The sequence below is a fragment of the Colletotrichum abscissum genome, assembly GCF_030869225.1.
Source record: "Colletotrichum abscissum strain IMI 504890 chromosome Unknown Scaffold_13.1, whole genome shotgun sequence".
Taxonomy (NCBI): domain Eukaryota; kingdom Fungi; phylum Ascomycota; class Sordariomycetes; order Glomerellales; family Glomerellaceae; genus Colletotrichum; species Colletotrichum abscissum.
The window spans coordinates 1,105,469-1,131,063 of record NW_026850021.1 but is presented as its reverse complement, the minus strand read 5'-3'; the positions used below and the strand labels follow the sequence as shown (position 1 = coordinate 1,131,063).

General features: G+C 51.6%; 10 protein-coding genes across 10 annotated transcripts; 5 read left to right on the top strand and 5 right to left on the bottom strand.

Moving 5' to 3' along the window:
- Positions 1 to 70: 70 nt before the first annotated feature.
- CABS01_06556 (uncharacterized protein) lies at positions 71 to 658 on the bottom strand (the record flags this gene model as incomplete). Its single annotated transcript, XM_060539922.1, has 1 exon — positions 71 to 658. The coding sequence occupies one exon, from the start codon at positions 656 to 658 to the stop codon at positions 71 to 73; it is 588 nt and encodes a 195-aa protein (XP_060404459.1).
- A 2,433-nt stretch (positions 659 to 3,091) lies between these two features.
- Positions 3,092 to 3,991, top strand: CABS01_06555 (carbonic anhydrase; the record flags this gene model as incomplete). The annotated part of the gene is made up of 2 exons (XM_060539921.1): positions 3,092 to 3,263; positions 3,345 to 3,991. The coding sequence occupies 2 exons, from the start codon at positions 3,092 to 3,094 to the stop codon at positions 3,989 to 3,991; spliced, it is 819 nt and encodes a 272-aa protein (XP_060404458.1).
- A 1,907-nt stretch (positions 3,992 to 5,898) lies between these two features.
- CABS01_06554 (uncharacterized protein) lies at positions 5,899 to 7,086 on the top strand (the record flags this gene model as incomplete). Its single annotated transcript, XM_060539920.1, has 1 exon — positions 5,899 to 7,086. One exon carries the CDS (start codon positions 5,899 to 5,901, stop codon positions 7,084 to 7,086), a length of 1,188 nt encoding a protein of 395 aa, XP_060404457.1.
- Positions 7,087 to 7,418: 332 nt separating this feature from the next.
- CABS01_06553 (uncharacterized protein) lies at positions 7,419 to 8,696 on the bottom strand (the record flags this gene model as incomplete). The annotated part of the gene is made up of 1 exon (XM_060539919.1): positions 7,419 to 8,696. One exon carries the CDS (start codon positions 8,694 to 8,696, stop codon positions 7,419 to 7,421), a length of 1,278 nt encoding a protein of 425 aa, XP_060404456.1.
- Positions 8,697 to 9,892: 1,196 nt separating this feature from the next.
- CABS01_06552 (uncharacterized protein) lies at positions 9,893 to 11,413 on the top strand (the record flags this gene model as incomplete). The annotated part of the gene is made up of 1 exon (XM_060539918.1): positions 9,893 to 11,413. The coding sequence occupies one exon, from the start codon at positions 9,893 to 9,895 to the stop codon at positions 11,411 to 11,413; it is 1,521 nt and encodes a 506-aa protein (XP_060404455.1).
- Positions 11,414 to 11,848: 435 nt separating this feature from the next.
- CABS01_06551 (uncharacterized protein) lies at positions 11,849 to 12,208 on the bottom strand (the record flags this gene model as incomplete). The annotated part of the gene is made up of 1 exon (XM_060539917.1): positions 11,849 to 12,208. One exon carries the CDS (start codon positions 12,206 to 12,208, stop codon positions 11,849 to 11,851), a length of 360 nt encoding a protein of 119 aa, XP_060404454.1.
- A 2,923-nt stretch (positions 12,209 to 15,131) lies between these two features.
- CABS01_06550 (uncharacterized protein) lies at positions 15,132 to 15,811 on the top strand (the record flags this gene model as incomplete). Its single annotated transcript, XM_060539916.1, has 2 exons — positions 15,132 to 15,499; positions 15,556 to 15,811. 2 exons carry the CDS (start codon positions 15,132 to 15,134, stop codon positions 15,809 to 15,811), a joined length of 624 nt encoding a protein of 207 aa, XP_060404453.1.
- Positions 15,812 to 17,115: 1,304 nt separating this feature from the next.
- On the bottom strand, positions 17,116 to 19,074 carry CABS01_06549 (uncharacterized protein; the record flags this gene model as incomplete). The annotated part of the gene is made up of 4 exons (XM_060539915.1): positions 17,116 to 17,290; positions 17,348 to 17,547; positions 17,610 to 18,940; positions 19,035 to 19,074. The coding sequence occupies 4 exons, from the start codon at positions 19,072 to 19,074 to the stop codon at positions 17,116 to 17,118; spliced, it is 1,746 nt and encodes a 581-aa protein (XP_060404452.1).
- Positions 19,075 to 21,050: 1,976 nt separating this feature from the next.
- On the top strand, positions 21,051 to 22,592 carry CABS01_06548 (uncharacterized protein; the record flags this gene model as incomplete). Its single annotated transcript, XM_060539914.1, has 1 exon — positions 21,051 to 22,592. The coding sequence occupies one exon, from the start codon at positions 21,051 to 21,053 to the stop codon at positions 22,590 to 22,592; it is 1,542 nt and encodes a 513-aa protein (XP_060404451.1).
- Positions 22,593 to 22,754: 162 nt separating this feature from the next.
- CABS01_06547 (prolyl oligopeptidase) lies at positions 22,755 to 24,799 on the bottom strand (the record flags this gene model as incomplete). Its single annotated transcript, XM_060539913.1, has 3 exons — positions 22,755 to 23,841; positions 23,897 to 24,639; positions 24,698 to 24,799. 3 exons carry the CDS (start codon positions 24,797 to 24,799, stop codon positions 22,755 to 22,757), a joined length of 1,932 nt encoding a protein of 643 aa, XP_060404450.1.
- Positions 24,800 to 25,595: the final 796 nt, after the last annotated feature.

Here is a 25,595-nt window from a genome sequence, read left to right as displayed (position 1 = left end):
CGCTCCCGCCCGTTTTCAAACTCTTGATATATCAACTGGCTCATATTGAACCAAAGAACACATTCCTCAACTAGGTATCCTTCACTGGGTCGGCGATAAAGCCATTATCAACCCACGCAGTACCATCAATACCATACACTGTCACCCTACATTCGCCCGAAGTCATGCCATTCATCCTATTCGTATTCGTACAGAAGTAGATAAGCTTAGTCAAGGCCTCGCCCAATCGTGGAAATGTTCCTTGTCTGATATTTGCCCTCTGCGCGGGGCCTATTCGGTGGCCGATGCAGCACTTGCCTTTCTCGTGGTCAAGGCAGTACCGACGCGGCTTCTTCTTTGTCGTGTAGCGTGCCAGAGCAGGCTGAACTTCCCATAGGAGGATCTTGCATACTTCGACCGGTGCGAGATTCGACTCGTCGCACCTGTAAGGTCTTTTGACATCGTCGAAGTCTGCTTGTTCTGGCGAAATGCCTGGCTCGAGCTCTTGTCGGCGTCCTATTTGGGAAACCGCGGTGTCTTTCTCGAGACTTGCGTCATCTTTGGTCGTTGGCGTGATGTAAATGAATTGGGCTTCAGCGTCGTCGGATTCCTGGTCCCAAATGGTGAATTTGCCCTGCTCTTTGGACCATTCTTCTGTGAGAGCCCAGCGTGAGTTCATTTTCTTTCCTCGACGAGAGTCCCTCTTGGCAGCTGTGACGTGAATATTTATGTGGTGTGGCTGATCTACCTCTTGTAAGCTTCTCTTCCTACGGCCACATCTACATTTCTTGCACCGCATACTGGAGAATGAGTCCAATATTGTATGAGGATTTGTATGTACTCACCCTGTATTGATATTCCGTGATGGGTAATGTTGATGTAAACGGAACAGATGAATGTGAAATTCGATGGAGAAGGAAAGTGTGGGAAACCCAGTGGTCAGCACCTTGATAGCGAAGTCAGTGCCGTCTTGTCCCAACGCTTCAGGCCGAAGCTTCGATCAAACATTAGCCCACCTTATGTGGCCTACAAGGTTGCGGTTCAACACGACGCCACGTCCCATGTTGACGTATGTCCACCTAGGCAAGTTGCTCAGGCCTACCAAGATGCTTCGGAATTTCTCCTTATTCATATCAGCTACTTAACCGGATTATTCGTGCGCCTGGAATCCATGGAAAGCCATACTTTCCGTGGTGTGTATCCTATCTCTGTATTTGGTATCACATGGCTTTCACCTTCCACAGAAGCACTTCTTCGCAATGTCTCTTTCTTGCCAATGATGTGGATGAATCTCGTTTACAAAAAATAATGGCAATTTCGTCAGTCCTCATAGATGATAGTACTACTTAATACCTTCACATTCATGTAGCCTAGGCACAGCCTGCATGTAAGTCTACATCAGGATCGTATTCGGGATTCCAAATCCTGACTATCCTAGCTACAGATTCAATCGAGGACTCTGCCAAGTGGCCTTATAGTGATTTTGCGCTACTTGTCATGAGGTAGTTTGAGAAAAAGGTAATTATATGGACTGGGCTCTGTCACAATATTTGTTTTTACCGTTGACGAGTTATTTGATCTCGTTTGTATCTATCAGCCGCGAAATACTCTTTTGCACAGGAAAGTCGGTTTTAGATGCTAGGAGTAGTTCATTCTACTTCGACGGCTCTTCTTATTGTCTCTATTCATCCTTGCTCTCAAAATAAGACTCTCTGTCGGCAGAATTGAGTGAAGCTACACCCGCTTAAGATGGCTTGTACCCATTTCACTCCCCGAGCAGACATGACCACCGGCGATTCACTGTCGTCCACCTGTAAAGAGATAAGGTATCAACAGAAAGTCATTCAGAAAATTTCCTCAGCAATCGGGGGCAGGAAGTTGAAAGCGATGTTGAGCCTCCCTCCGGCTGGCCCCTCCTGAGAACTAGCGCCAGTCTCAGATTGCCCATGTCTTGCATGGCCGCCTACACTCTTGCAGTAGTTCTTGGCACTCATGGTTTCCACGAATTAATTCACGATCAGATATTAACCAGACTCCATTCGCGTCCAGATGAGATCTCACATAAGCGGTCTAGGTCTTGTCCGAGTCTAGACTTTGCGTCGCCGGAGGAAGCCGCATCAGCAATTTGACCACGTGCTCGGACTAAACGCCTTTTGCTCTGTTCACTGGTACTGTCTCTGCCTAGGGCCAAGATAGTCGAGGATGAGAATCATTTCGTGAGTACGGACGAATCTTGGACCAAGCGCCATTCCAGATGCCGTGATCCAGGGCTCGACCAAGGAATTGAGGGAAAATGGGTGAGATTCCCCGCCTCGGAGTCTTGGTAGAAACACAAACACGTTCGATGAGGCGTCAGCCAAGCCACACGAAGGTACACAACGGCCTCGCCGCCAAGTGTAAAAAAGCTGTAGAGAGTAAGGACTTAGCCACCAGTAGGGCACATCTCACCCACCCGTGCCCAGCCGTGCCCAGGTTGACCTGTCCATCAGAACTAACGCATCCTGTAATTTTACGCCACCGTCCCATCTCTGCCCCGAGCTTGCGGGATATGATTGATAAAGAAAGGCTAATAATACGGGCAATTTACGGACAAAACAGCGATAATAGCGGTACCTTTAGAGGGGTTCACGCAAAGCTAGCGGTATAACGACGCAGAGTTTACCCTGTACTCGGGTCAATGCGTTGATTCTGCCCATCATTTCCGGCGCATCTCTAATACGGCGCCCAGAGAGTGTCCTGCGCGCCAAGCATCATGGAAAACGCGGCATCAAGGGTTCAGAATCTGACGATAAAGCAGTGCTCCCTTACCTTTACTTTTGCTTAGCATGTCTTGGCTCCGGCGGTTACAACGTTCTACCAGTCATGCATCTCGAGGTTCTCGTCCTTCCCTCCTCGGAGGATTTCTCGAGGCCGGTTACAATGCATACGGGAGGCGGAAATGAACCCCCTTCCCAAAGGTTATACAGGCCGACCAGGAGGATTTCCGTGCTTCGCCCCGCAGTTCGCTGTCGAGTAATAGAGTATAAAGCTTGACGAGGCCCTCACGGTAAATAGGTTACGATCGGAGGTCTATCGCAAATCGCAGCTAGTCTCTCCAGATCCCGCTATCATAATGATCACGACAGTATTCCTTGGCGCGCTGCTCATGGCGTCTGATGTCCTCGCATGTGCGGGACACCAGAACCACTATGCCATGGCAGACAGGAAGCGTGCAGAGATGGCTCCGTTGCCGGCTTCGGACTGGGCCTATGAGGCCTCGTTCAATTGGGGCCGCCTCAATCCAAGTAAGTTAAAGTTGCATTCGTGCCAAATGATCGTCCTTGATGGTCTGGACTGGAAGTACAGGTACTGACGCCGGCACTCAGACTACACCTTGTGCCAGACCGGCACGCAGCAATCGCCCATTGCGCTCAGCCTCAACAACGGACTGGCGCTGAACCACATCCTCCGGTTCAACTATCCCAACCACACGGCGGGCAACTTTTACAATTGGGGCTACGGCCCCGCCTTCACCGTTACGCACCCGGAGGGCGTCTACACCGGCAACCCGTCCTTCACCTACGACGACATGAAGCTCTACCTTAAGGGCTGGCACATCCACTCGCCCGCCGACCACTCGGTCAACGGCGACAGGTCTAAGGCGGAGCTGCACCTCGTCCACGTGGATGAGGAGGGCCACGAGAAGGCCGTACTAGCGATCCGCTTGGACCCCGGCAACGCCAACAACACCTTCTTCAACCAGCTGCCGCCCATGATCGGCTTCAACGACGTCGGCGTCCAGCAGGAGATCGAGATTGACCACATGCCGGCGTTGAACAGCGTGCTGCAGTTCAACGAGTTCTGGACCTACCGCGGCAGCTTGACGAGTCCGCCCTGTCATGAGGGCATCCGCTGGTTCGTTGCGCGTCAGGTCATGTTCCTGGGCGTCGACCAGATGAGGGCCATTCTGGGCGCGAGCACATACAGCGCAAGGGCTGAGCAAGAAGTTTGGCAACATCGCATCAACGAGTGAAAAGCCTACGAGATTCACGATGTGAAATCTGTAGGGAGGGGCTTGAGCTTGGCTGCACTGGTGTGTGTGCCGAGGAGCTTGGAGAGCAGGACGCGGGAGTTGTGTGTGTGGCTGAGACCTCCATGTCGGCGCTCCGGCCGGGGGTAACAGCTTGAGAGGCGGTCACGGATGCGCCGGCGAGATATTATGACGCCTTTGATGAGTCGGCCGATCTCTTCTTTATTTTTTGTCAAGTTTCCTTGGACCAGCATTTGATACCATTTAGATCTCTTATTATCTCACCATCACTTGTCACAAGACACTTGTTCGTTTTCGTTCCACGGACACGACGAGGTTAAATTGAGCTTAATTGCCTTTCCCCTGTGCTAGGTTTGATCCACCACTTTAGCGGACATGAGCGGACAGCTCTGCCCCTTGATGGCCCACCTGTGCCCTGTCAATCTTCTCTTTGGGGATTTGGGGTTGAGATTGACCCCCTCAAAAAGGCGCCTCATAAGGTTCCTCGTCTGCCGGTCATGAGTCGCGGATTCATTTTAGTGCCCTAGAAGCAGGGCGATACCATGCCAGGAGGGCGGGTCACTGACCCAAATATACCGAATATAGTTAGGGAACACGGCGGTCTGCCAAACTGTAGGAGTTCTACGATTAGGGCTCAAAGCCTGAAAGAGATCGATTTGCCGGTCGCTGAGATATTCTAGGAGACACCAGTGCCAGTAGTGAGTGTTAGAGATAGAAAGAACGAAGAGAACCACGACAATGTGAAAACTGTACAGCTTCAACAAGAGCTATGATCTTGCCGATTAGATCAAGTTGCTCTCGGAGTTCCCTATGTCTTGCCGTTGATCCAGGCCCGCCCCTCATCTGGTCAGTCCCACGACCTCAACGCCAAGAATGTTTCTGGATGCTTTTTCCTAGGCCCAGCCTCAGTCACCCCATTTCCCATAGCCCTGGTACGTCACGGTGGCGTGTCTCTTAATATCTCGTCCATCCAGAATCTGCTCTCCATCTGATCAAGCCTATGATTCACTAAGCTTGCGTAAACTGACCAAAATGATTTGTTACCGTTGCCATGGCCGGGATCAGCTTCGTAACCTTACTCGACTACGGCTGGAGACCCCGCTCCAGTACCGGCAGAGCTGCCAACCCAGCTAGCAACCGGTGCAATCGAAGTAAGAAAAAGTCAAAAGAAACCTTGGTAGCGAAGCTCCAATCAGGATACAACCTAAACCATCCACATCAAATCTCCCCCAAGAACTCCACTGCCGGCTCTCACATCCCAAAGACTCGTCCGCTCAACAAGCAGTAGGGCGAACGCGGATTAACCCATCTCGTTTCATCTAAAAGACGATCCCGATCCAATTGGATGAACCCGAGAGAAACAACGTCTCCCCACATGTTGGGTAACTTGGTGTCTTGGTTTCTTGTTGATCACCTACAACACAGCCCTGTTCAGCGCAATCACCGTGGCTGAGATCCCAGGCTGGACCATTCTTGGCCCATTGGGACGAACCGTCGCTGTTGGTCCGCTGATGCTTGGCAGCTGCACCTCTATATAATTAGCAGTGGCCGAGCGATGATAGTCCCCATCCGGCGGTGGATTATAAGGCAGTATGGATGGTGGAGTTGCGATAGTGCAGACTTTTGCAGTAGGGGACAGCGAAAATCACGGAATGTGACGGGTGTTGTTGACGTAGTGTATTTGTTGGACAGATTGCCAGGGTTCCAATGGCCGCGTGGTCCCGTTTCTTGATCACGTTGTCTCTGGGTCAATCCGTCGACGGCGGAATATCTCTTGCCTAGATCTAGACACAAATGCCCTCCGTCCCGCACTTCCCCAGACCGCGTGGACGCATGGGCTCTTGATTTTGGAAACCCATCTGATAATCAAACTCTTAGCGTCCGCCCCGATGCGTTCCGAACTCGCTTCCGCCCTCGGTCTCTTGGCCGGCCTGCTTACGGCTGCCGAACCGGCCTCGGCTCGGCCGGACATCTACGCCCGCTCACAACAGATCCGACGTCAAAATGCAGAATGCGCTGAGGACCTAGCTGACGTCCTGGACAATGCGCCAACGACGTCAATGTCATGGGGAGCTACGGCTTGCGATTATACGTCTACACTCTCAGGCTTAGAACTCTCCGTTACCTATGCCTCATTCAGGAGTCGAATGTCTTCTTGGTACAGCGACGATCTCGACGACATCACCAAGCTCGAAGCCAGCTGTACACAGTACAGCTCTATCTTTAATCAGATCCGGAACTGTTACGTGACTGGAGCTATCCCGACTGCCGCTACATCTACATCAACAACATCATCTTCAACTACATTCACTACTACGAGCACTGGGTCTGGAGGCATCACTACGGCAACTGTGACAACTACATCGACACCCGACAGTGGGAGCGGTATGGATGATGGCGCGAAAGCTGGACTTGCGATTGGGATCATCCTTGCCGTTCTTCTTTTCATGTTCATTGGGTACAAGTTCTTCATGAAATACCGTCAGAAGAAATTAGCCGACGCCGCAGCAATGTCATCGAATGCAAACGTTGGACCGGAAATGGGAGCCGCAGCCGCGGGAGGAGCATTAGGTGTCGCTGCTCTGGGTAGTACCAAGTCACGACCAGAGCAAAGCGAGGTGTATGCATTCAAATCAGAATTGAGCGGAGAGTCGAGACCAATGTCCGAACTCGATCCACGACCGATATCCGAGCTCGACCCAGCAGCAGCTGTTGCCGCCAGCGGTGCCACCGGCGTCCATCGACATGTTGCGGAGCTGGACCCTGATCCCCCGACCCAGCTGAGTGAGCTGCCAGCTGACAACTATGACCCAACCGCCACGACGAATTCGCCTCCCCCGGCATACGTCTCTCCGGTTACTGATACGGGTACTCGAAATACGCTCTACTCGGTGGTCTCACCAGTGTCACCAGACTTGAGTACGATGCGATCGTCAGGATTAGGCATATCTACAATTTCAGAAGCAGATGTCTCGCAGGGCGCCGATAGTAGTGTTACAGGAGTGGAAAAAATGCCAACAACGCAGAACGAGACAGTGCAACAGGGATGGGGCAGAGGATGGATGCAAAGGGAATGAAACATTCACCATGGCCCTTCTAGTGAAGTGAATGGTACATCATATTGGCCATAAAAGCGAGAGCATAGACAGCTTTCACACGCATGAACTGTGCGATGAGCAGGAAAAAGCCAATCGGTGGTGGTTCAGTCAGGTTTCCCAAAGTCATCGAATTTCTTGACATTGCTATCCTTGATGCAGCCTATCTCGACTGTCTCCTATTAGATACCCTCTTACTACAGTACAGAAAATTCATTCTTGTTTCAAATCCGGGTTATCATCGCCAAGCCATACAGCTGCTCGAGGATCTCACTGGAAAGCTTTTGTGTCAAATATGGAACATTATGTTGTCATCAGCACTTCTCTCGTGACAAAGGATGCTCCTGCAACTTTGCAATCGCATCAGCGATATTCTTTCCCACCTCCGCTCCCTCCTTGATGAATGTCACCCAATATTCTTTCTCGTCTTCCAGGCGGACACTACCTGAGCGGATATACTCGAGGAGCGATCTCTCCCATTTTTCACGTAAGCTGCTTCTCGCCAGAATTGGATTCATCCATTCGGTAGACTCTCGGTCTGGATTGAGATACACAAGCGCTCCCAACAAGGACCTCCGTGTTCCCAGATTCGCCCGAACGCACTTGAACTTCACTCGGCACTGATGTTTGAGCCAGTCTGAGGCCGCATCCTCGGATGAGTACAGGTACGTCACTGATAGGGAGCAGAATGCGGTACAAAACGTGACGACGGCGGCATCCCAGCCTTGAAGTGTAGAGGCGATGATAATTATAGACCATTGTGCCATGATTGTGAATCGAAGCATCCAGCGAAAGAGGTTTGGCCGTCTGGGGAATACCTTACGCTGAAGTGGCCTATTCAGAAGAGCATTGACAGAGTTTCTCGATCCAATGAAAGCGTTCCAGTCCTGACCATTGAGACTACTGGCAGACACAATGAGCCTCTTCGATATGTTTCCGTTGTGTCTGCCAGGTTTAAGGCTGCGAGGCGCGGTTCCAAACAGTTGGCCGATAAAGTGTCCTGATGCCGGCATGAGAAGCAAGTATATCATCCCATAAAACGTGCCCGAAAGTAGCGAACAGATGATACCCGCTGCCCATAAGATCCACCCAGACAAGCTGACCAGAGCATAATGTAAAGAGACTGGGCCCCATACTATGTCGATGAGACGACGGATCGGGCCGTACGGACCATCGGATGTTTCATCTTCCACAACATACACGTAGAGCTTTTGCTGCCGAGTTCGATCTCCAAGGGCCACAAAGCTATTTTCAACCTTGACGTCGACTTTTTGACTCCTTAAGAATAGCCTCGTTGTTGCGGCTGCTGCACTAGGGTAGTGATCTCCAAACTTTGTGTCCATGCAGTGGAGTGTAGGCACTGCACCTGGTCGATCGAGACAGCATGCGTTTGTGGTATCATCTGTGGAGAGTAAAAGGCGAGCGCCCTTTGGCGATATTGGCCAACACCATGCGGGCGTAAGCCCTGATAGTTCAAATACATGGAGCTTGGCGGCTTCCTCGATGAATTCGATGAGGGCCGTAAGAGGAAGGATCCCGACAAGTTGCTGCGCCCAAGGAGGCAAATTTGGTAGCTCGATAGCCAGATTCATAATCAAAGTTGTCGATGAGGATTAGTGTTATAGTCTTTGCTGATTGGGCCCACTCGTCTCGCGACTTGACAAATAAGATCATGTTGCTAGGCAGCGCTGCTCAAAATTGTCAACTTCTGTGCTTGGACGCTGATGAGCCTACAGACGATAGAGTTTGTCAATGTTGCATTGGTATTGTTGGTTTCGTGTCTACGGTGACAAAGTCAGGCTTTAACTAGAATCAATTATGTACAATACGGCTTATGGCCCGAGCATCATGGGTCCACGAGGCGGCTTCCGCGAGACAGGTGGTACGTATAGTGAGTTGGGCTTCTACCGTCTCTTCCTTGGGTAGCTGTGCAGGTTGTGGTATCGGTCCCGCGCATGACCGTACCAACCTTTGCATAGGCACTTGCATTTACATGCGGTCTGAAGAGAGGCTGTGCTCAATGGCACATTCAGAAATAAATCAGGAAACGTGCAGTGCGGCACGGGCAATATGAACCGGTGGTTTGTCAAGGCGAAGACCGAGCATTGACAGCGGCAAAGGCAAGACAATCCAGGACCTCGACGTTGGTAGACCTATCATCTGGTTCGCATATGTGCGCAGCTGTTGGGAATCAGCCTGAGGCGGAGTCTGGGAGTCAGCCTGCAGAGGGGCGCAGTCTCAAACCCAGAAGCTAATCAACATGAACTGTTAGGAGATGCTCATGTACTGTAAGCGAGTCAAATGAACTTCTGAAATTCGTGATGCAGAATTAATTGATTCTTGTATAGGTCCAGTTCACCCGGTTTCACCCCGGTCAAGTAGCCAAACCCCAATATCTCCTTTTCCCTTTGATCCCGGACTATTGCAAGATGCTGATAGGTACGAAGCAGTGTGGTCACTGTATTCGAAAAAACTGATGCCAAAATAGGCTACTTTGAATGCAGTTGGCTTTGCAGTAGTACAGTGCTAATTTTGGGAACGCCATTGGCTCTGTCTCCTATACGTTCAATATGACTCCCTGCCAAAATTGGGCCAGTCACCATCCTCGCCCCTACCAGGTCGGGTGACCTCGGAACACCGTCATCCTATCTCAAGTTTGCCTCCAGCCGCCGCAGTGCGTATGGGCGAGGGTCTCCATATATTTCAGTTCCTACCAGAGTACGACACATCTGCGAACTTGTTTCCAAGGCTCGTGTAGTGCCTCCGCCGCACTTTTGAGTACGACATCATGTCATCGAACGATCGCAACATGTGGCCGACTGGCCCAGCAGGCCCCATACCCGGTACTGCCGAGTACCTCAATTGTCTTGTCGACAGCACCGGGAAGTGCAAATGTCTTTCCAGTCGCCCGAAGGCAGGGGATGACCCCAAGCTACCGAGATTTTTGAGCTTCTTCACAGAGATGGCTGTACAGGAAGCACGGGAATATAGCCTCGTGCCTGAACACCCGATGTTTGAGCGAGAGATAAATGCTTCTGAGACAGGACCATTTCGGCCTCCCATGAGCCGGTTGGACACCAGAAACATATGCATGGACTGCTACAAGAAAGCAGCCCCCGAGGGCTTCACAACATGGTCGCTTTCATACGAAAAGCGAACTTTTCAATATGGTACATTTCCACCTCAAATTACAGCTGGAAGCCCCATCGATGCCGACAGTTACTTGGGCGAAAGATCGATAAACTTCCCATCCTTCGATGCTCGGGTGATCTTCAGAAAAATGGCCCATGACGGGCGCCCTATCTATATCGACCGTCTACATGGAGAGACGAAGTGGATTCCAAACCTTACTGACAAGGTCGAGAGGGAAAGGCAAAATGCGGCAATCAACAGAGAAAACGGTGCAGCTTACATGAGTGCTACGAGAATCTACAGAGCTGACGGGGACTTTGGTGCCGGGCAAAACACTACGGCAGAGCATCGAGTTGGCTACGGGCGGCTGGCAGTGGTGAGACCTGACTGGCGTCTTGCAATGCCGAGGGAAGACTCACCCCAGAAAACCCCCTCGATCCCTGCTACGGAGATGGGGGAACCTTCCGAGGACGAAGAAGAAGCTAGCCAGCAGATTACTGCTTCCAGACCTATCCGACGCGATATCCCCCGCGAGTGGCTTCCTCCCGGTCCGTACGCGGTTTACACGTACTACATGGAAAATGCTCATGGACAATGGCCTGAGAAGCCGCCAGTCAGGCGACTCTCGATATCTCGCGTTGACAAAATCGAGACAGATATGACTGGACTTATCAATCCAACCGCGCCGAGTCAAGAAGAATTAGCGCGCTTTGCCAGAGAGAAGGAATCAAGGAAACGATGGGACGAAAGGGAAAAGTATCTCAGTCGTCATGACCGCATCCGGATCGGCGATGCTTTGCTAATAGCCCACGGTTATCCCAAAGACAAGATCCCCAACATTCCAACCGAGGCCTACGAAGACATTGTGCGCATCTCGGATGACGATGACCGAGGTCCAGGCGTCTGGGAGTTGCGTGACTCTTTCACAGGAACAGGTACGCCAGGTGGTTTCTTTTACGAAAACATCAGCAGACAAGATCTAGTGAAACATTACTATCCTTCTCGGAGCCCAGGCTTAGGCTTGTCGAGTCCACCTACAAGGACTTTCCAAGTAAGCGATGAGGAGGTTTACCTGCAGTATGGCGATTGGAGTGAGGATGCTAGGTTCAAAATAAACGTGTACTCTATCGAAATCACGAGACCTCAGAAGGATGAGACTGATGAAAGTGGGATTTGAGAAGATCATGGCTGTGTCTGAACGATATCAGAAGCGTTTACAGGGCTATGCGGTGCCTGAGAATTAGAATCATTGCGTGGCAACATAACCTCAAGAAGTGTACTTAGCCCATCGTCATCCATTAATATGAAGAGGGCAGCTGAATGAATAGTCTAGTTCTGATATCTGATTTCTTTATATTCGAGTATCCGTGTTCTTTCATCGGAGCTTTTTCAAAAGCTCGAGTCATTTGATGGCACCGTTGGCCTACTAGGCTACAGCCGTGAAATTGCTAGGGATATTGGAATTCGGACAAGGGCAATTACTTCCTTGTTGAACTTTTGATTCTTCTAAGTGTGAACATGTAACCGACCCAGAACCCAATTACCCTGACTTCAAAAATACAATCTGGTGGAAACTCCTTTTCAGGAACCTGCTCTTCTACTACTTCCGGGGCTATGCAGCAGTCGTAGAGGACGGCGTTGATGTCGCACAGACGGGTGATGTGATCGTAGTTGGTGTCGTTGCGTGGACGTAGATAACCTTCTGGATCTCCGGGCCGATCCCACCCCACCAAGGCGCCGGCTCCACAGTGGTTGTGACGTGGTTACAGCCGTGGCAGTCTGTAGGCTTTCCAATTGTGACTGTCTGGTTGTAGATTGTGATAGTGCTCGTCGGCTGGTAATCGCCAGTGAAGCCAGGATCGAGAACCGTTATTGTTGTCGTGCATTCGCTTTGAGTCGCGGTGGGTTCGAGCGAGGCAGCAGCAGCAATGCCCGCGAATGCCAAAAGCGTAGAGTATAGTGAAAAGAACATCTTTCGGAGATTTGGAGTTCAAGTGATGAGATAGGAATGCTTGTTGTGTAGGGAATATCTAGACATAAGGGCTTGGCAAACAGTCTTTATATCTTGAAGCGGGGTCTAGGGTCCGCAAGACTTGCCCGGAACCCGTGGAGCTGAGATTCCCTGTGACTCGCTCGAACATCGGATGAACGGCACGCTAGATGAAAGCTACGAACCCATCGAGAGCTATTCGTGCTGGTTTCTAGCATTCTGAGAAGACTCTCAATATCGTAGAGTTAATGAATGTGGCTCGTGCTTCAACTCCACGGATCATCACTGGGCACTTTGAGCATGATGTTAATAAAACGAATCATAATTACCCCGTATAATCGGCGACTTCACTAGTCTTTTCCCCGTCCCCGAAGATCTTTAATGTGGAGGCTCAACTATTGCAACTTGTCAAGCCTTAGCAACTCATCTGAAAGTCTTGGATATCCCCTGTTATTCCAGCTCGTGATCAGCCCCTTTTGAAAAGCTTGTTTACTGGCGGCCTTCAGGGTCCGAAACTTCCGCTGATGTTTCCTTGCAACTGATGATCCGACCGAGTAGCTGAAAGCCAGAAAAGGGGCGAACGAACCTTCATCGATGCGATTGTCATGCGCAAATAGGCGCACTGGTGAAACTTCTCACTTGAAAGCAGGACTTCGCGGGATTCCAACCCCTTTGTTAGGAGGAGCCCGACGCGTAGCCCTCTTCGGAGGTCAAGGCTTCATGCTCTTCTGCAGGAGAGCTTGTCGTCTTGCCCAGGAAGATATGCAGCGAGCCAGAGGGAGTGGACTAGGAAGCATGAACGAGAACTAATACTTACTAGCACTGATCTCAGTTTCTCACAGATGTGGTTCTGTCTCTTCAATAGCCAATTGATGGCTGCCATCAGCAACCAAATTTTAGCAACGATATCTATACCATCACCCAAGCATGACGTTGTCTATTGTGGGCACAGCGAAACCGAGCAACTGTCTGCTCAGCTGATGTACCCTCGAAATCGACCCAATCGTCCGGAACTAAGCGCACCCAAACTGGGGCTGCAGCGATGAAGACTGATTTATCCTGTACCATCTTTCTGCATTTCTCGTTGTAGGTCAGACTCTGTTGTCGAGATTGTGGCCCAAGCCATGAAAACTCACATCTAACGACTGTCCAAGAGAAGAGCTTAATAACACTGATCAACGACATTACCACATGCGACTAGTATCTTGAATTCCTCAAGTCGTAGCCTGAAATGCAGACAAGTGCATGGATGCTAGAGCCGTAGCGATGCCGACCCAGCCTCGATATTGCTTGTCGATCTCGCATGTTTGAGATGTTGTCCAAGGCGCCAACTGTTGACCAGCTAGCTGCTGAGGATCTAACCCATGAAGCAGAACGGACTACCTCTCCTTGTATGGCCTCAATAGAGCAATATTTTGAACCACATTGATGACTGTACGTATGTCAATGCAAGAGCTGAGTTGGCGAAAGCCAATAGCCTCGAGTCTCTCCGGTTTCTTCTCGGGCGAGGTGGCTGTTTCCTGTCGATAACGTTGCCGATCTTCCAACTCGTGCATATGACGAAGGCCGAGCGCGCATGAGCTTCCGAATAATCGTAATTGCGTGGCTTGATGTGTTTGCTGGATGTGAACACTCAATGCAGATAGTTTCCAGCTGCTTGTTCTTTGACTACTATGACATCTGCGTGGAGCTCGGCGGGGGATCTGTACCTGAGTCACCGAAAATCACTACAAAATAGTCAGTCGAGTTTCAAGAACTTGTTGTAGCACCACGTTTGCAATAGAACATAGTGGGTGTCGAGTTTAGTTGAAGGGCAAAAAACATGCGATTTCATACCACAGAAATAACGTGCTCCCAGCGATGTCAGACAAGTCTCACTTCATTGGCTCTGCCTCATCGCCAAGACCATTGCTGATCCAACAACAGCGCCGGTGTCATTCTTGCAAATGCCGAGCGAAAAAAGGGTTGACTTGAACTTGGTAGGGAGAAGAAGAAAAAAGCACAAAAAGCATCTTACTTAGCTTTAGACGATATTCCGTCGGATGTGAGGCTTTCCGGAAGATGCCCAGCAATTGATTCCTGAAAGAGCGCCCAAAACGGGCTGTGTTCTGGCGCGGGTAGGATGGAAAAGATCGTCAAAACTGCCAGCGGAGTATTGATTTTCAAATGTCCGTAGTAGCAAGCCGCGAAAGCCAAGTGTTTCCCACGTCAGATTCTCTATTGGGCTGCATTGGCAAACGATCCGGCGCGTCGCGGTGCGCATATTTGGGGGAGAGGGCCAAGCAACCGCCAAGGAGCTTGCCTCGAAATATTGACGCTACCGGACGAACCTAAACAAGACATAAACTCTCCCACTTGGTTGACTTGTGGACGGCAAGTCGCGCTTCCGCTGCCGAGTCCCAAGTGATCGGCGGCGTCATAACCGTGCTTCTGGTATTCGATGTTCCCCGGATTAGGAAAGTGTGCCAAGGAGCCCCCAACTCTTCGACGATTTGCTGCGCCGCGGCGACTACGGGAGAACGGGAGGCAAACACCGCAATCTCAATTCCCTTGGCCCATTCATCACGACAGCCCAGACCGCGGTAATGGCGCCGGCGTACAGCGCTTGATCGTTCCTCCGGTTCTTGGCTGAGCGAACACATCACCAGGCCGTAGCAGTGATGCAAGTGAGTGTAGAGGCGCTGTGGAATTGAGGGGAAATGACCGTACTTGCCGAAGATGCACCTGGGGTGTAGCTCGTAGCTGGATATCGAGGTTTACTACATATACAGAGATGAAAGTTCCCTCATTATTACCAAGTTCCGATCTGTATCACATCATTTCATCCTCATCCACCTCTTCTAGTATCTATCAATCCCAACTGTACATTCATCCCCAGTCACTCACTATCTCCCATACCATCACAATGAAGTTCGCTATCATCCCCCTGGCTTTGGCTACTGCTGCCTCCGCCGCTCCCATTGTCGAGGAGATCAAGCACGCTGTCGGCTGGACCAAGAAGGGAGGCAAGGGCAGCTGGGGCTCTTCTGGCCCCTTTCACTTCACCTCGACCTACGACGTGATCGCCACACCTGACCAGGTCGTCGATAACAATAACACCTTCACTGGTGGACTGGCCGGAGCCATTGGCTACTTCAACTACGGCATCAACTCCAAGGAGAATGTCATCTGCTACAACATCACCCTGGTCAACTTCCAGGGCGAGTACCAGTCCCCCGCCCGCACGGCAACCCACATCCACCAGGCGGAGAAGGGCAAGGCTGGCCCCCCTCGGTAAGCACATGTATAAATCGCTTGATAGAATCAGAATACTAACTCAACCTCACCAGCATTGCCTTCCCTAACCCGGTCGCCGTCGAGGGATACCAGAACGTCCGCCGCAGCGTCGGCTGCTTGACCGGCCCCTTCGTCACCGGTGTCAACGCCACCGGTGTCGACACCGGCTCAGGCTTCAAGGTCAGCCAGATTGAGGAGAACCCCGAGGGATTCTTCACCGATGTTCACTCAAGCCTTGCCGTACCTGGTGCTGTCCGCGGCCAGCTTGGCGACGACTACAAGAAGGACTGCCCCGAGGACAAGAACTAAAAGACTTTACGGAGGTGCAGGGGCTGAAGGGTGTTGATACCATGTCGGCTTTATTATACATCGTGCTGGCGATGGCGGTGTTGTACTTGGTGTAAAGGGTGTTAATCCCATACTACCATCTATTCCGTAATTTTAATACTACATTACTCAGGCTTTTCTACATAAGTTTTCGCAGACCGGGATTCCTCTACAGGGCCTGGGTCTATGCGACAAAATTAATTGGGTAAAGACGACTGGGCGATGAGATGAACGATAGAGTGCATGGTCGATCGATAGTTGATCATGCTAGATTTGGACGGTTTCCAGTCTCGCTGTCAAACTGTGGCTCTACACTACACCTTTAGACACTGTCTCCCGCTGGATAAATAACTATTCGGTATGAGCCTTCTTTTGGTGAAAGACCAATTATTATTCAAGGTGACTCGACACAATATCCGACACAAACTCAGACCAAGGTTCACATCAATCACTATACAATGTTATTACTACCCATCACATCTCGCGCTCCTCGATTCTTTAATTCTTCTTGTCACTGCACCAAATATTCCTCGTCTACACCTGAGCAAGCAAAGTTCATTGTGAAGCGCCTATGTCTTATTCCGACCGCTTACTTTGCGCTATTTCGAAACGGCCACGGTAGATATCAATATGCTTGACACGTGCCGCGGTGCTGTGAGACTGGAATGAATAACAATTTTACAAGCCAAGTTTGAGAAGTGAAGAGTCTATTGGAATCTAGGCCTCAAGGACTATGCTAGACAAGGATTGATGTATGTCTCACCTTAATTCAGGAGACAAGCAGGTGACCAAGGGGCCACCACGTCCATGGGATTGGGGTGACAGGGTCACCAACGATTGAGTATGATGGCGTGATTTTAGGGAAATGTTCACAGTCAACTATTTTATATCACACATATCACACATCGGTACAAGTTCGTCAACAAAAGTAGCTCGCTTCAAATCGGTAATTAATCAACAGGTTCATTGGGCTCGTGTAGGACTAGATGGATTATCACTGATACTGTAAGTCGAATCCTGTCAATCAATCACATACGAGAAGTACCGTGAAGATTCATGCTCTCATAATGCGCTTCGTATCGTACAAACTTTTTGACCTCAGCCTAAAATGAGTTCGTGAATATGAGAATGCATGGTGTTGAGTTGACAAAATTCGCTTGATTTGTTGCCTGTTTTACAACCTTCCAGGAAGTGATACGCAATCTCTCGTCTCTTTTCCATCATAATCATCGCCCATCGCCCAAATGATGTTACAAACTTGTTACACGTTCCTTATCGATGACAGCTCAGAGTCCCAACAGACCTCCCCCACCTTTGCCACCACCACCACCAAGAAGGCCGCCGCCGCCACCATCCTTTCCGTCACCACCTCCACCAAGCACACCTCCGAGGAGGCCGCCGCTATTCTCCTGGCCACCGCCTCCTAGACCGCCGAGGACACCGCCGAGAAGGCCGCCAACACTGTGTCAACGTTAGTAGGGCAAGATTGATCGAAATTGAACAGGAATAGTGGCTTACCCATCGCCAACGCCGCCAACAACATCACCAACGCCGCCGAGGACATCACCCTTGCCAAGTCTACCGACGCCCTTGCCCAGACCTCCGGTGATACCAGTGACCGCGTCGCCGGCGCCCTTGCCGACTCCGCCGACGATGCCACCAACCGGTCCGCCGACTGTGGCACCAACACCTCCGAGCGTACCGCCGACAGTGTCACCCTGGAAACACGTTAATATCAAGGTATTCCACGTAACCATTCGAGTACTGGATGATGACGCACCAATCCCTTGCCAACACCTCCAACAGTATCTCCAACTCCACCAGTGACACCGCCAACGGTGCCCATCAAATCTCCACGGCCGAGAGCTCCAGTGGTGTCGCCCAGCGTCTTGTTCAAGCCGCCAGTAGCGGCGCCCAAAGTGTTGCCAACGCCGCTGGTGGCACCGCCAACAGTCTTACCAAGGCCGTCAGTGGCGCCCTGGACACCTTTGCCGAGGGGACCTCCAACGGTGCCACCGACCTGCTTCCCGAGGCCGCTGGTGACACCACCGACAGTTCTACCAAGGCCGTCGACGGTACCGCCAGCCGCTTTGCCGACGCCATCGACAACGCCACCAGCAGTCCGTCCGACTCCGCCAACGGTCCGGCCGGCAGTACCAACGACTCCACCGGCAGTCTTGCCAACGCCTCCGACGGTCTTACCGACGGTATCCGTGACCTGGCCCACAGGACCGCCGGCTTGAGCCTTCTTCGCTGCGCGACGAGCCTCAATCTCATTCGTGGGAGTGAGGGCGCTAGGGTGGTACTGCTTCTCCTTCTTTGGCGTAGCAGCCTTGGCCTTCCGGGCCTCGTGCTCTGCGGTAGGTACAAGAGCGCCAGGGGCGTAGACCTTCTCCTTTTTCGCGACCTTGGCAGGGCTAGTGGTAGCGGCAGGGACGTTCCTGACAGCAGGTGCGGGAATAGGGGCGGCCTGCTTCTTGACGGGCGCGGCCTTGGGTACTGTGACGGGAGCCCTGGGTACAGCCTGTGGTGCCGCGGCGACTGCGGGCTTCTTCTTGGGCAGGTTGTCTTCGTGAGTCCGTGCTGCTGCTGCTTCCTTCCTGGCCGCTTCCTTTGCGGCCGCGGCCTTGCGAGCTTGGATTCTCTTCACGATATCTGACCCAGTCGTCTCTGTGTACTGGGTAGTCTTCTTCTCCTGCATCTTCTTGACAAGATCTGCGCCACTGCTGCCGCTGGCAGCCTTGCTAGCGGTGTGCGATGCTGACTTGGCCGTCTTTGAAGCATGGTCGGCTGTCTTGTGTGCGGATGATGAAGCGGTCTTGGATGCATGATCCGCGGTTCTGTGAGCGGAGGATGTGGCTGGTTTCGATGCAGACGATGCAGTCTTGGAAGCTGATGCTGCAGGCTTTGAGGCCGATGATGTGGGCTTGTGTGTGGAGGAAGAGACCTTCTTTGTTACCGGCGTCGTGGTAGCGTGGTCTTTGGTCGATACATTGTCCTTAGCGGCGGCTGTGGCTGAGGAGACCTTCTTTGGCGTCACTTGCGATTTCCGTTCGTCGACCTTAGCGGCCGTTGCCTTTTTGGCGGAGGAGACCTTGTGGGGAGTTGCGGCTGGTGGGACGAGTCGTGTTAGTGACAGATACAACCTCACAACTCTTCGAGTTGGCCATCTGACTGGGTGAGGTTATTTGTAAAGCTGACTAACCTTCCACAGAAGCACTGTGGTTCTTTACTGATGATGGCATGATGGAATAATATGTGGTGCTATAGGAAAACTCTGTGTTTCGGGTTCACGATAGTCTGACGAGTTTTGTTTTCACAGAGTGAGTTGCCTCGAGTTGGCTTGTTCAAGGCTGTTCTTTCTGGTGTGGCTGATGCTCTATATACACTGCGAAGCTCCGTGGCAGCTTCTGGGGATGACGTAGATGGAAAAGGATGAGGAGGGTGGTGTGAGCTGACGTGCGTCCACCGTCTGTGACGTCGAGTCTGGGGTTGTCCCGGGGGTTTGATAGGCCTAGATTGACCATCCATTATGCGAGACACCAATCGACCCCAGAAACACCCGCCACACTTCCGAGCACCACATGCACCGCCGACGCACGATGAGGGAGGGATAGCGAGGGAAACATAGCCAAACATGCAGCTTTTCTTTCTCGACATTTCTTCCCGAGTCCCCCAAATTGCCCTCCCCCAGTCACCGCTCGCAGTGGACAGCTGAGATGATGCTCGGTTATGACATACCCTTGGTTGGATTCCCTGCTTTCTGGACGTGGTTGATCGCATCGACACGAGCTAGAGGATGCGTGAACCGGACGAATCAGAGCCTTGAGACTGATAAACTCTCCCTCCCTTAGCCTGGACCGCGAAACATGGCTTTTGTGAGGAGATCGAGGAGCACGGTTGCGCTGCCTTGTCTCGAAGTGACGCCTACGAGCAGCCCGTCGGCGTGAGAGACGGGGAGTGAGGAGTTGCGTTGGTGCTTTGTTCTTTTCATCCGATTGATCCTACGCCCCTCCTACTGGTTGTGGCTTAGCTTACAGCAGCTCTTACTGGGATGTCATCGCGGCTCGCATGCTCGATATCCACAAGCGAGGTCTCGAGCGTTATCGTGTCGACATTGTGGATCGAGCATTGTGGTCTAGGACTTGTCAGTTGCGGAGTAAGACTGCTTGATATCAGCGGACAGAAATTCTGCTTAGTCTCGGTGAAGTCGGAGGGGAGAGGAGAACGTTTGAGTTTTTTTCTTCTGCATGGAGCGAGAGCCATGTTTGCCTCCTTGGATCCATTGTTCTTAGGGTGGCGGATTCGGCTGTTGGAGCTAGTGGTCTTGGTCTATCCCACACGATCGCGATTCAGCGCCCGTCTGGTGGCGACCGTTGACAATGAGGGGTTTGGATGAGGTGAGCGATTTCCTTTGAGGACAGGACGAACTCCTAATGATAATGGCGAGCTACATCATCTCAAACACAGATCCGGATTGCTAGCACGCTGGTCTGAAATGCAATATTCAGCTGTTGCCAACTGCCTTAGTAGACCTGGATGTATGAATGTTTACATTGCGACTCTTTTGTTTCGCCTGCATCCCGTCGCTGCTCTCCAAAATTATCCAGTAAGCGAAGAACATGCCTCTGACATGGAGCCACAACAAGGCAAATCTTTCAGCATACACGGGCTTCCTTCAAAGAATTTTCCTCGCCTTTATTCCACTGTAGTTTCTTGGGCAGCTTGTCACCAGGAACATTTCCTTGCAGGCTTTCTTACTGGACAGTCCCTATCGGAACAAACGAAATTCTATTTCGTCCACGTCCTGCAAGAATGTACTCGAAGTCTGCTTCAAAAAGAACTCGTGCTCATTCAAAAGGCGAGCCGGGTACCACTTTCAAGGATTCTTTGACCTTGACCGAAGAACTACGCATACAAGGCATTGTTCATCCAATAAACCGCGAACATCCCAAAGACTGCTTTAGATGCTGCAAGTAAAGACGAAATCCATGGCAACTGTTCTTCATCATTGTCTTTTGTCAGCTCGTCTCGCAGACTGAGCGTTATTGTAATGAATCCTAGATAGAAAAGGAAGGTGCCGGCTACTTGCGAACTGAATGAAACAGATCACTACCAACCACTTTACATCTACACAACACACAAAACAAACTCACAAATACACGACTTCAGTCCCAAGAAACCCATCCACTGTCCTCCGACCAAGCCTCGACAGACTATCATGACGAACTCTCCCAACAAGCTGGACAACACAGGTAAAATCACGCCAGCCATGTCCGCCCTAACTCTCAACATTCGTCCTACGCCTGGAAAATATATCCAACCTCGGAAGGGACTCTTCTGCCTCGGTCAGCTCCCAGTTGACATCCGCTACCTCATCTATGAATTCATACTCGTCGAACCCAAGAGAAGGGACATTGAACATAAATCTGACTGCTTCTGGCATTCCGATCGTCTTAGACTACTAGAGCCCCCCGCTTTCCTGCTCAAAGACATCGTAATTTCAGAGGAGCCTCACCGGCTTATGTGGGATCTAGATGGTTATTACTGGCCTGGGAGTACCATGTGCCGCTGCGATCAGCGCAAGGGACTCGGGCTACTGTTGACCAACAGACAGGTGCACGCCGAAGCAGCGCCCCTCTTCTGGTCCCAAAACAACTTCAGTTTTCTCAGCGGCCACGAGGCCATCACGGCCCTGAACCATCTCGTCCGGCCAGAATATCGAGACCTCATCTCTTCCATCACTGTGTTGAGTGCTGACCAGCGCGGTACACCTTGCAATGTCCGGTTCGCCAGTGATACCACACAGGGATGTGGCCCGGTGCCATGGGACTCATTCTGGCTGACGATGATAAGGTGCCGAAACCTGAAGGCGATCGAGGTCCCCACTGTTGCTTTGGAAACCTGCCCAGATGGGTTCCATCAACTTGCGACAAAGAAACCCGCGCTGAATACAAACCTCGTCGACCTCATTCCGTTTCGCAAGTGGGAGGATGATCTCTTTTCATACCCCGCCGGCACGCATATTGAAGAGTGTTATGACCATAAGCATTTTACTATTTACGCCGAGACTTCGTCCAGACTGCCAACTGTTCAGGAGCTGAGAAGCTCTGACGAGGAGCCTTGCATCGACATTTGGAAGACGCGCGCCAGAGAAAGCAAGAACCTCCTTCGTCGCACTCGCGAGGTAATCATAGAGACGTGCTTGCGCAATTTTGACGAGCAACATGTCTACCAATGGCGTCTCCGCCCCATCATTGACAGCAAGGAAACTAGATTCGTCCGCCTCGATTTGGGTGAGGGTAAATACTCCTCTGTCAAGTTCTACGGCCTTCCCGCATCCCTCAAAGAAGCACGGCAACTTGCCTGGAAAGAACACCTTGAGGACGAAGAATTCAAAAAGTTGAAAGGTATGTACCCCAGTCACCACGAATCGAAGATGTGGCACCGATGGTTCAGGGAAGTCGTAGAGGAGGAAGGGTTGACTGAGGAGGAGGGTGCCGAGCTGAGGCTTACTGGGTATTATTACACTGTGTCTGACGACGCTGAGACGGCTAACATCGAGCCGCCTCATACTCAGCCGAGAATCGACCTTTCTCACCTACGTGGTCCAACCAATCCCCGAAGGGCGAACAGGGGTATTCTCTGGTTTAAGAGAACAACCGCAAGTTATGATGCTGAGCAGAGGCGCAAGGAGAAGAAGAGAGATCTTGAGATGATCTGCAGAGAGTCACTCGACGACGACGATGACGACTGGTATTAGTCCTCAGGTCTTTTGCCAGCTTTATGCATGCGAGAAGAGTTTTGCTTACTCCCAACAAGTTTAAGAATTAATAGACTTATGCTGCGTCCGGTTTTATCCTCATCTTAAGTGAATGGAATATGGCATCGAAGCTTGATAAGAAGTGCCTTCTCCCAATGTTTATCAGAGCAGGTATGATCTCCACCAAGTCTCCTCTTCCTCTAGCCAAAGGCGAGGGCTTCCAGGCATACCAAACATGTGGCCCTCGCCCTGAACCTCCCTGATTCTCACATCCCCTCCCTTATCCTTGACAGCTTTGTAGATGAGCCGGGCTTGCTCGATCGGCACCACGGTATCCGCGACGCCATGAAGGAGGAACAGCGGAGCCCCAATCTTTTCGGCGTGGTAGAGGGGGCTTCGCTCACGATATCTTTCCTCCTTTTGCTCGTCCGTCATACCCGGATCCAGAACGAGTGCTCCCATGTACTCAGACTCTAGCTTATGCGTGGACTCGTCCAGCTTCTTGACATCACTTACACCGCAGACGCAGAATCCGGCGTCAAAGGTTGTAGGATGGCGGACCAGGGCCTGGAGGACGTTGTAGCCTCCGGCGCTGGCACCGACGATGCCCACCTTGCCGACTCTGCCTGCTTCAACCAAGTGCTTGGCCACTTCAGCTGCGTCGTCGGCGTCGACGATGCCCCATTTTCCAAAGAGTGCCTCACGATACTCCCTGCCATGACCCGTCGAGCCTGTGTAATTCAACGCGAGATAGGCATAGCCACGTGCGGTAAAATACTGGGTTCGCAGCTTGAGGCCAGAGCCGGTGTAGCCAGTCGGCCCACCATGCGAGGAAATAACCAAGGGAGGACTTGCGCCGTCCGGACCGAGGAACTTGGGGTTCTTTGGCATCCACAGGGTGCTGTAGATTGTGCGAGATGGTTTCCCCTTCGACTCGAACTTCACAAGCTCCGGCTTTGAAAATAGTGCAGCGTCCAGCTTTTCGTCTGTGGTTCCTCGAAGAATAGTCGTGTCCCCACTGATGACATCGATGTTGTACAAGGCAGATGGAGAGCCGGCTTCGTCCGCTATAAGGAGCAAAGATCCGTCATCTAGGCGAGCCATCGCGTCGTTGACAATGCCGCAAATGCTAGATGGCCCAATGGGCTTCCAATCGTTGTTCTCAAGATCGATGAGAATCAGCTGGGCCTCCCCAAAGGTTATCGCTGCCGCAGCTACGTAACGTCCCGAAAGTGGTGCATAGGTTTGACTAAGGCGATGTTAGAAATATCTCGTCCAACTTGGAAGCTATCGCGTCTACCAACCTTCCCTGATACCATCGGATCTCTCCAATTTCAGCATCGTCCAGGCCGCTCAACTTGACTTGTGTAGGCTCCTCGGCGCCAGGAGCCAGACGGAACAGTCTCCGGAATCCATCAACCTCAATGCCGAGGAACAAGCTCCCGTCCGGGCCCCATCGAGGCTCAGCAGCGCCCTCCCGATTATTGCCAGCAACTAAGACCGCGTTCTCGACTGTCGCTTCCGACGTCCAGTCCGCAACGAAGATCTTGGCCGATGCGAATGGGAGATTGGGTTGATCCCACTCCATCCAGGTCAGCCTCTTCCCGTCAGCACTAAATTGAGGGGTGTAGTAAAAGTCAGCGCCCTCAACAACGCGCTTGACTTCGCCGGTATCTGCATGAATAGCAACGACGTAGTTCCGGATCTCGTGAGGCGTGTTGATGGTATGATCCTCTTGGTTCGCCAAGACCCAGGGGCTCGTGGGGTTGGCGCTGAAGTTGGAGTATCGCAGCTTTGAGTCGCCGGTCAGATCTGAGACTTTGCCAGTGTCTACATCGAGTGACTTGACGGTATTGTCGCGGTTGGAGAAGATGATGCGACCATCCGCGGCAACGTCATAAGTAGAGCCACCATATTCGTAGACCGTGTTGCCGGCGCTGTAGGGTGCTGGTAGGAGATCCTTGAGGCCACCGTTCTTGGTGATCTCCACGAAAACCTTACGTCCATCATCTTTCGACTCAATGAAGTACGCCCGTCCCGATTGACGCTTTACATCAATCAGCAACTGCACTTCAATTGGTCGTCACGTCTCCTAGATCACTTACATGGACTCGAGGCGATGATACAGACCAGCTCTTGGAGGTCACAGTATCGACAGTGATTGGGCTCTCCCAGTCGCCGTACCGGGCCACCCGTTTAGTAACCATGATGCCGATAATCCGCAAGAAGTTAATTGGGCGATCTTGGATGGTGGGAAAGATACTCGAAAGTCGTCGTGGAAGAACGCGGCCACACGTGAGTCACGAGTGGTTTGAGGGGTTGAAGATGATGCTTACGTGAAGCGAGACTTTGCACGACCGAGTTAGGCAGGAGACATGTGCCGGGTTTGCCGGTAGGGAACTTCGGTGCAGCTCCGCTTTTGAGCCGATGTTGGCCGTGCTGTCCATCCGACCGTGGGGGAAGCTTGCCGTGGGCATCGGCGGTGCTGCCCGGGATGCTCTTGAGCGGCTTAGCCAACCCAAAGCATTTGATTGAGAAAGTGTCGCTGCCTCAACATGAATGAGAAACTCTGTATTGTGCTTCATCAATATTGACACTTTCTCAAGAGGCAGCTATTGCAACCAAACCATACTGCCTACTCCATCTAAAAGCTGGAAGATCTAATCTCACCACAGCAGCCAAGGTCTTTACTTGAGCCTCATCCTTGAGGGTATGTACTAACTCAAACATTCTTATCGAGTAGAGATTATGGCGAAATACATTCACTCGTCTTCAGGCTAAAAATACAGCCTCAAGTCGGATTTCAAGGTCAATGGTTGAAACCATTGCTTAATCGCAGATGACCACCGACGTCAAGCTTGGACGAAAACCGACCCGGCCGAAATCTTAGCCGCACAAGTGACCGTAGCTCTCCAATCGCCGGGATATTGCCAGAATCGAAGACCGAGTCAAAATGGGCTGATTGCCAAGGCGAACTAAATGCCGTTGGAGAGAGAAATGCTC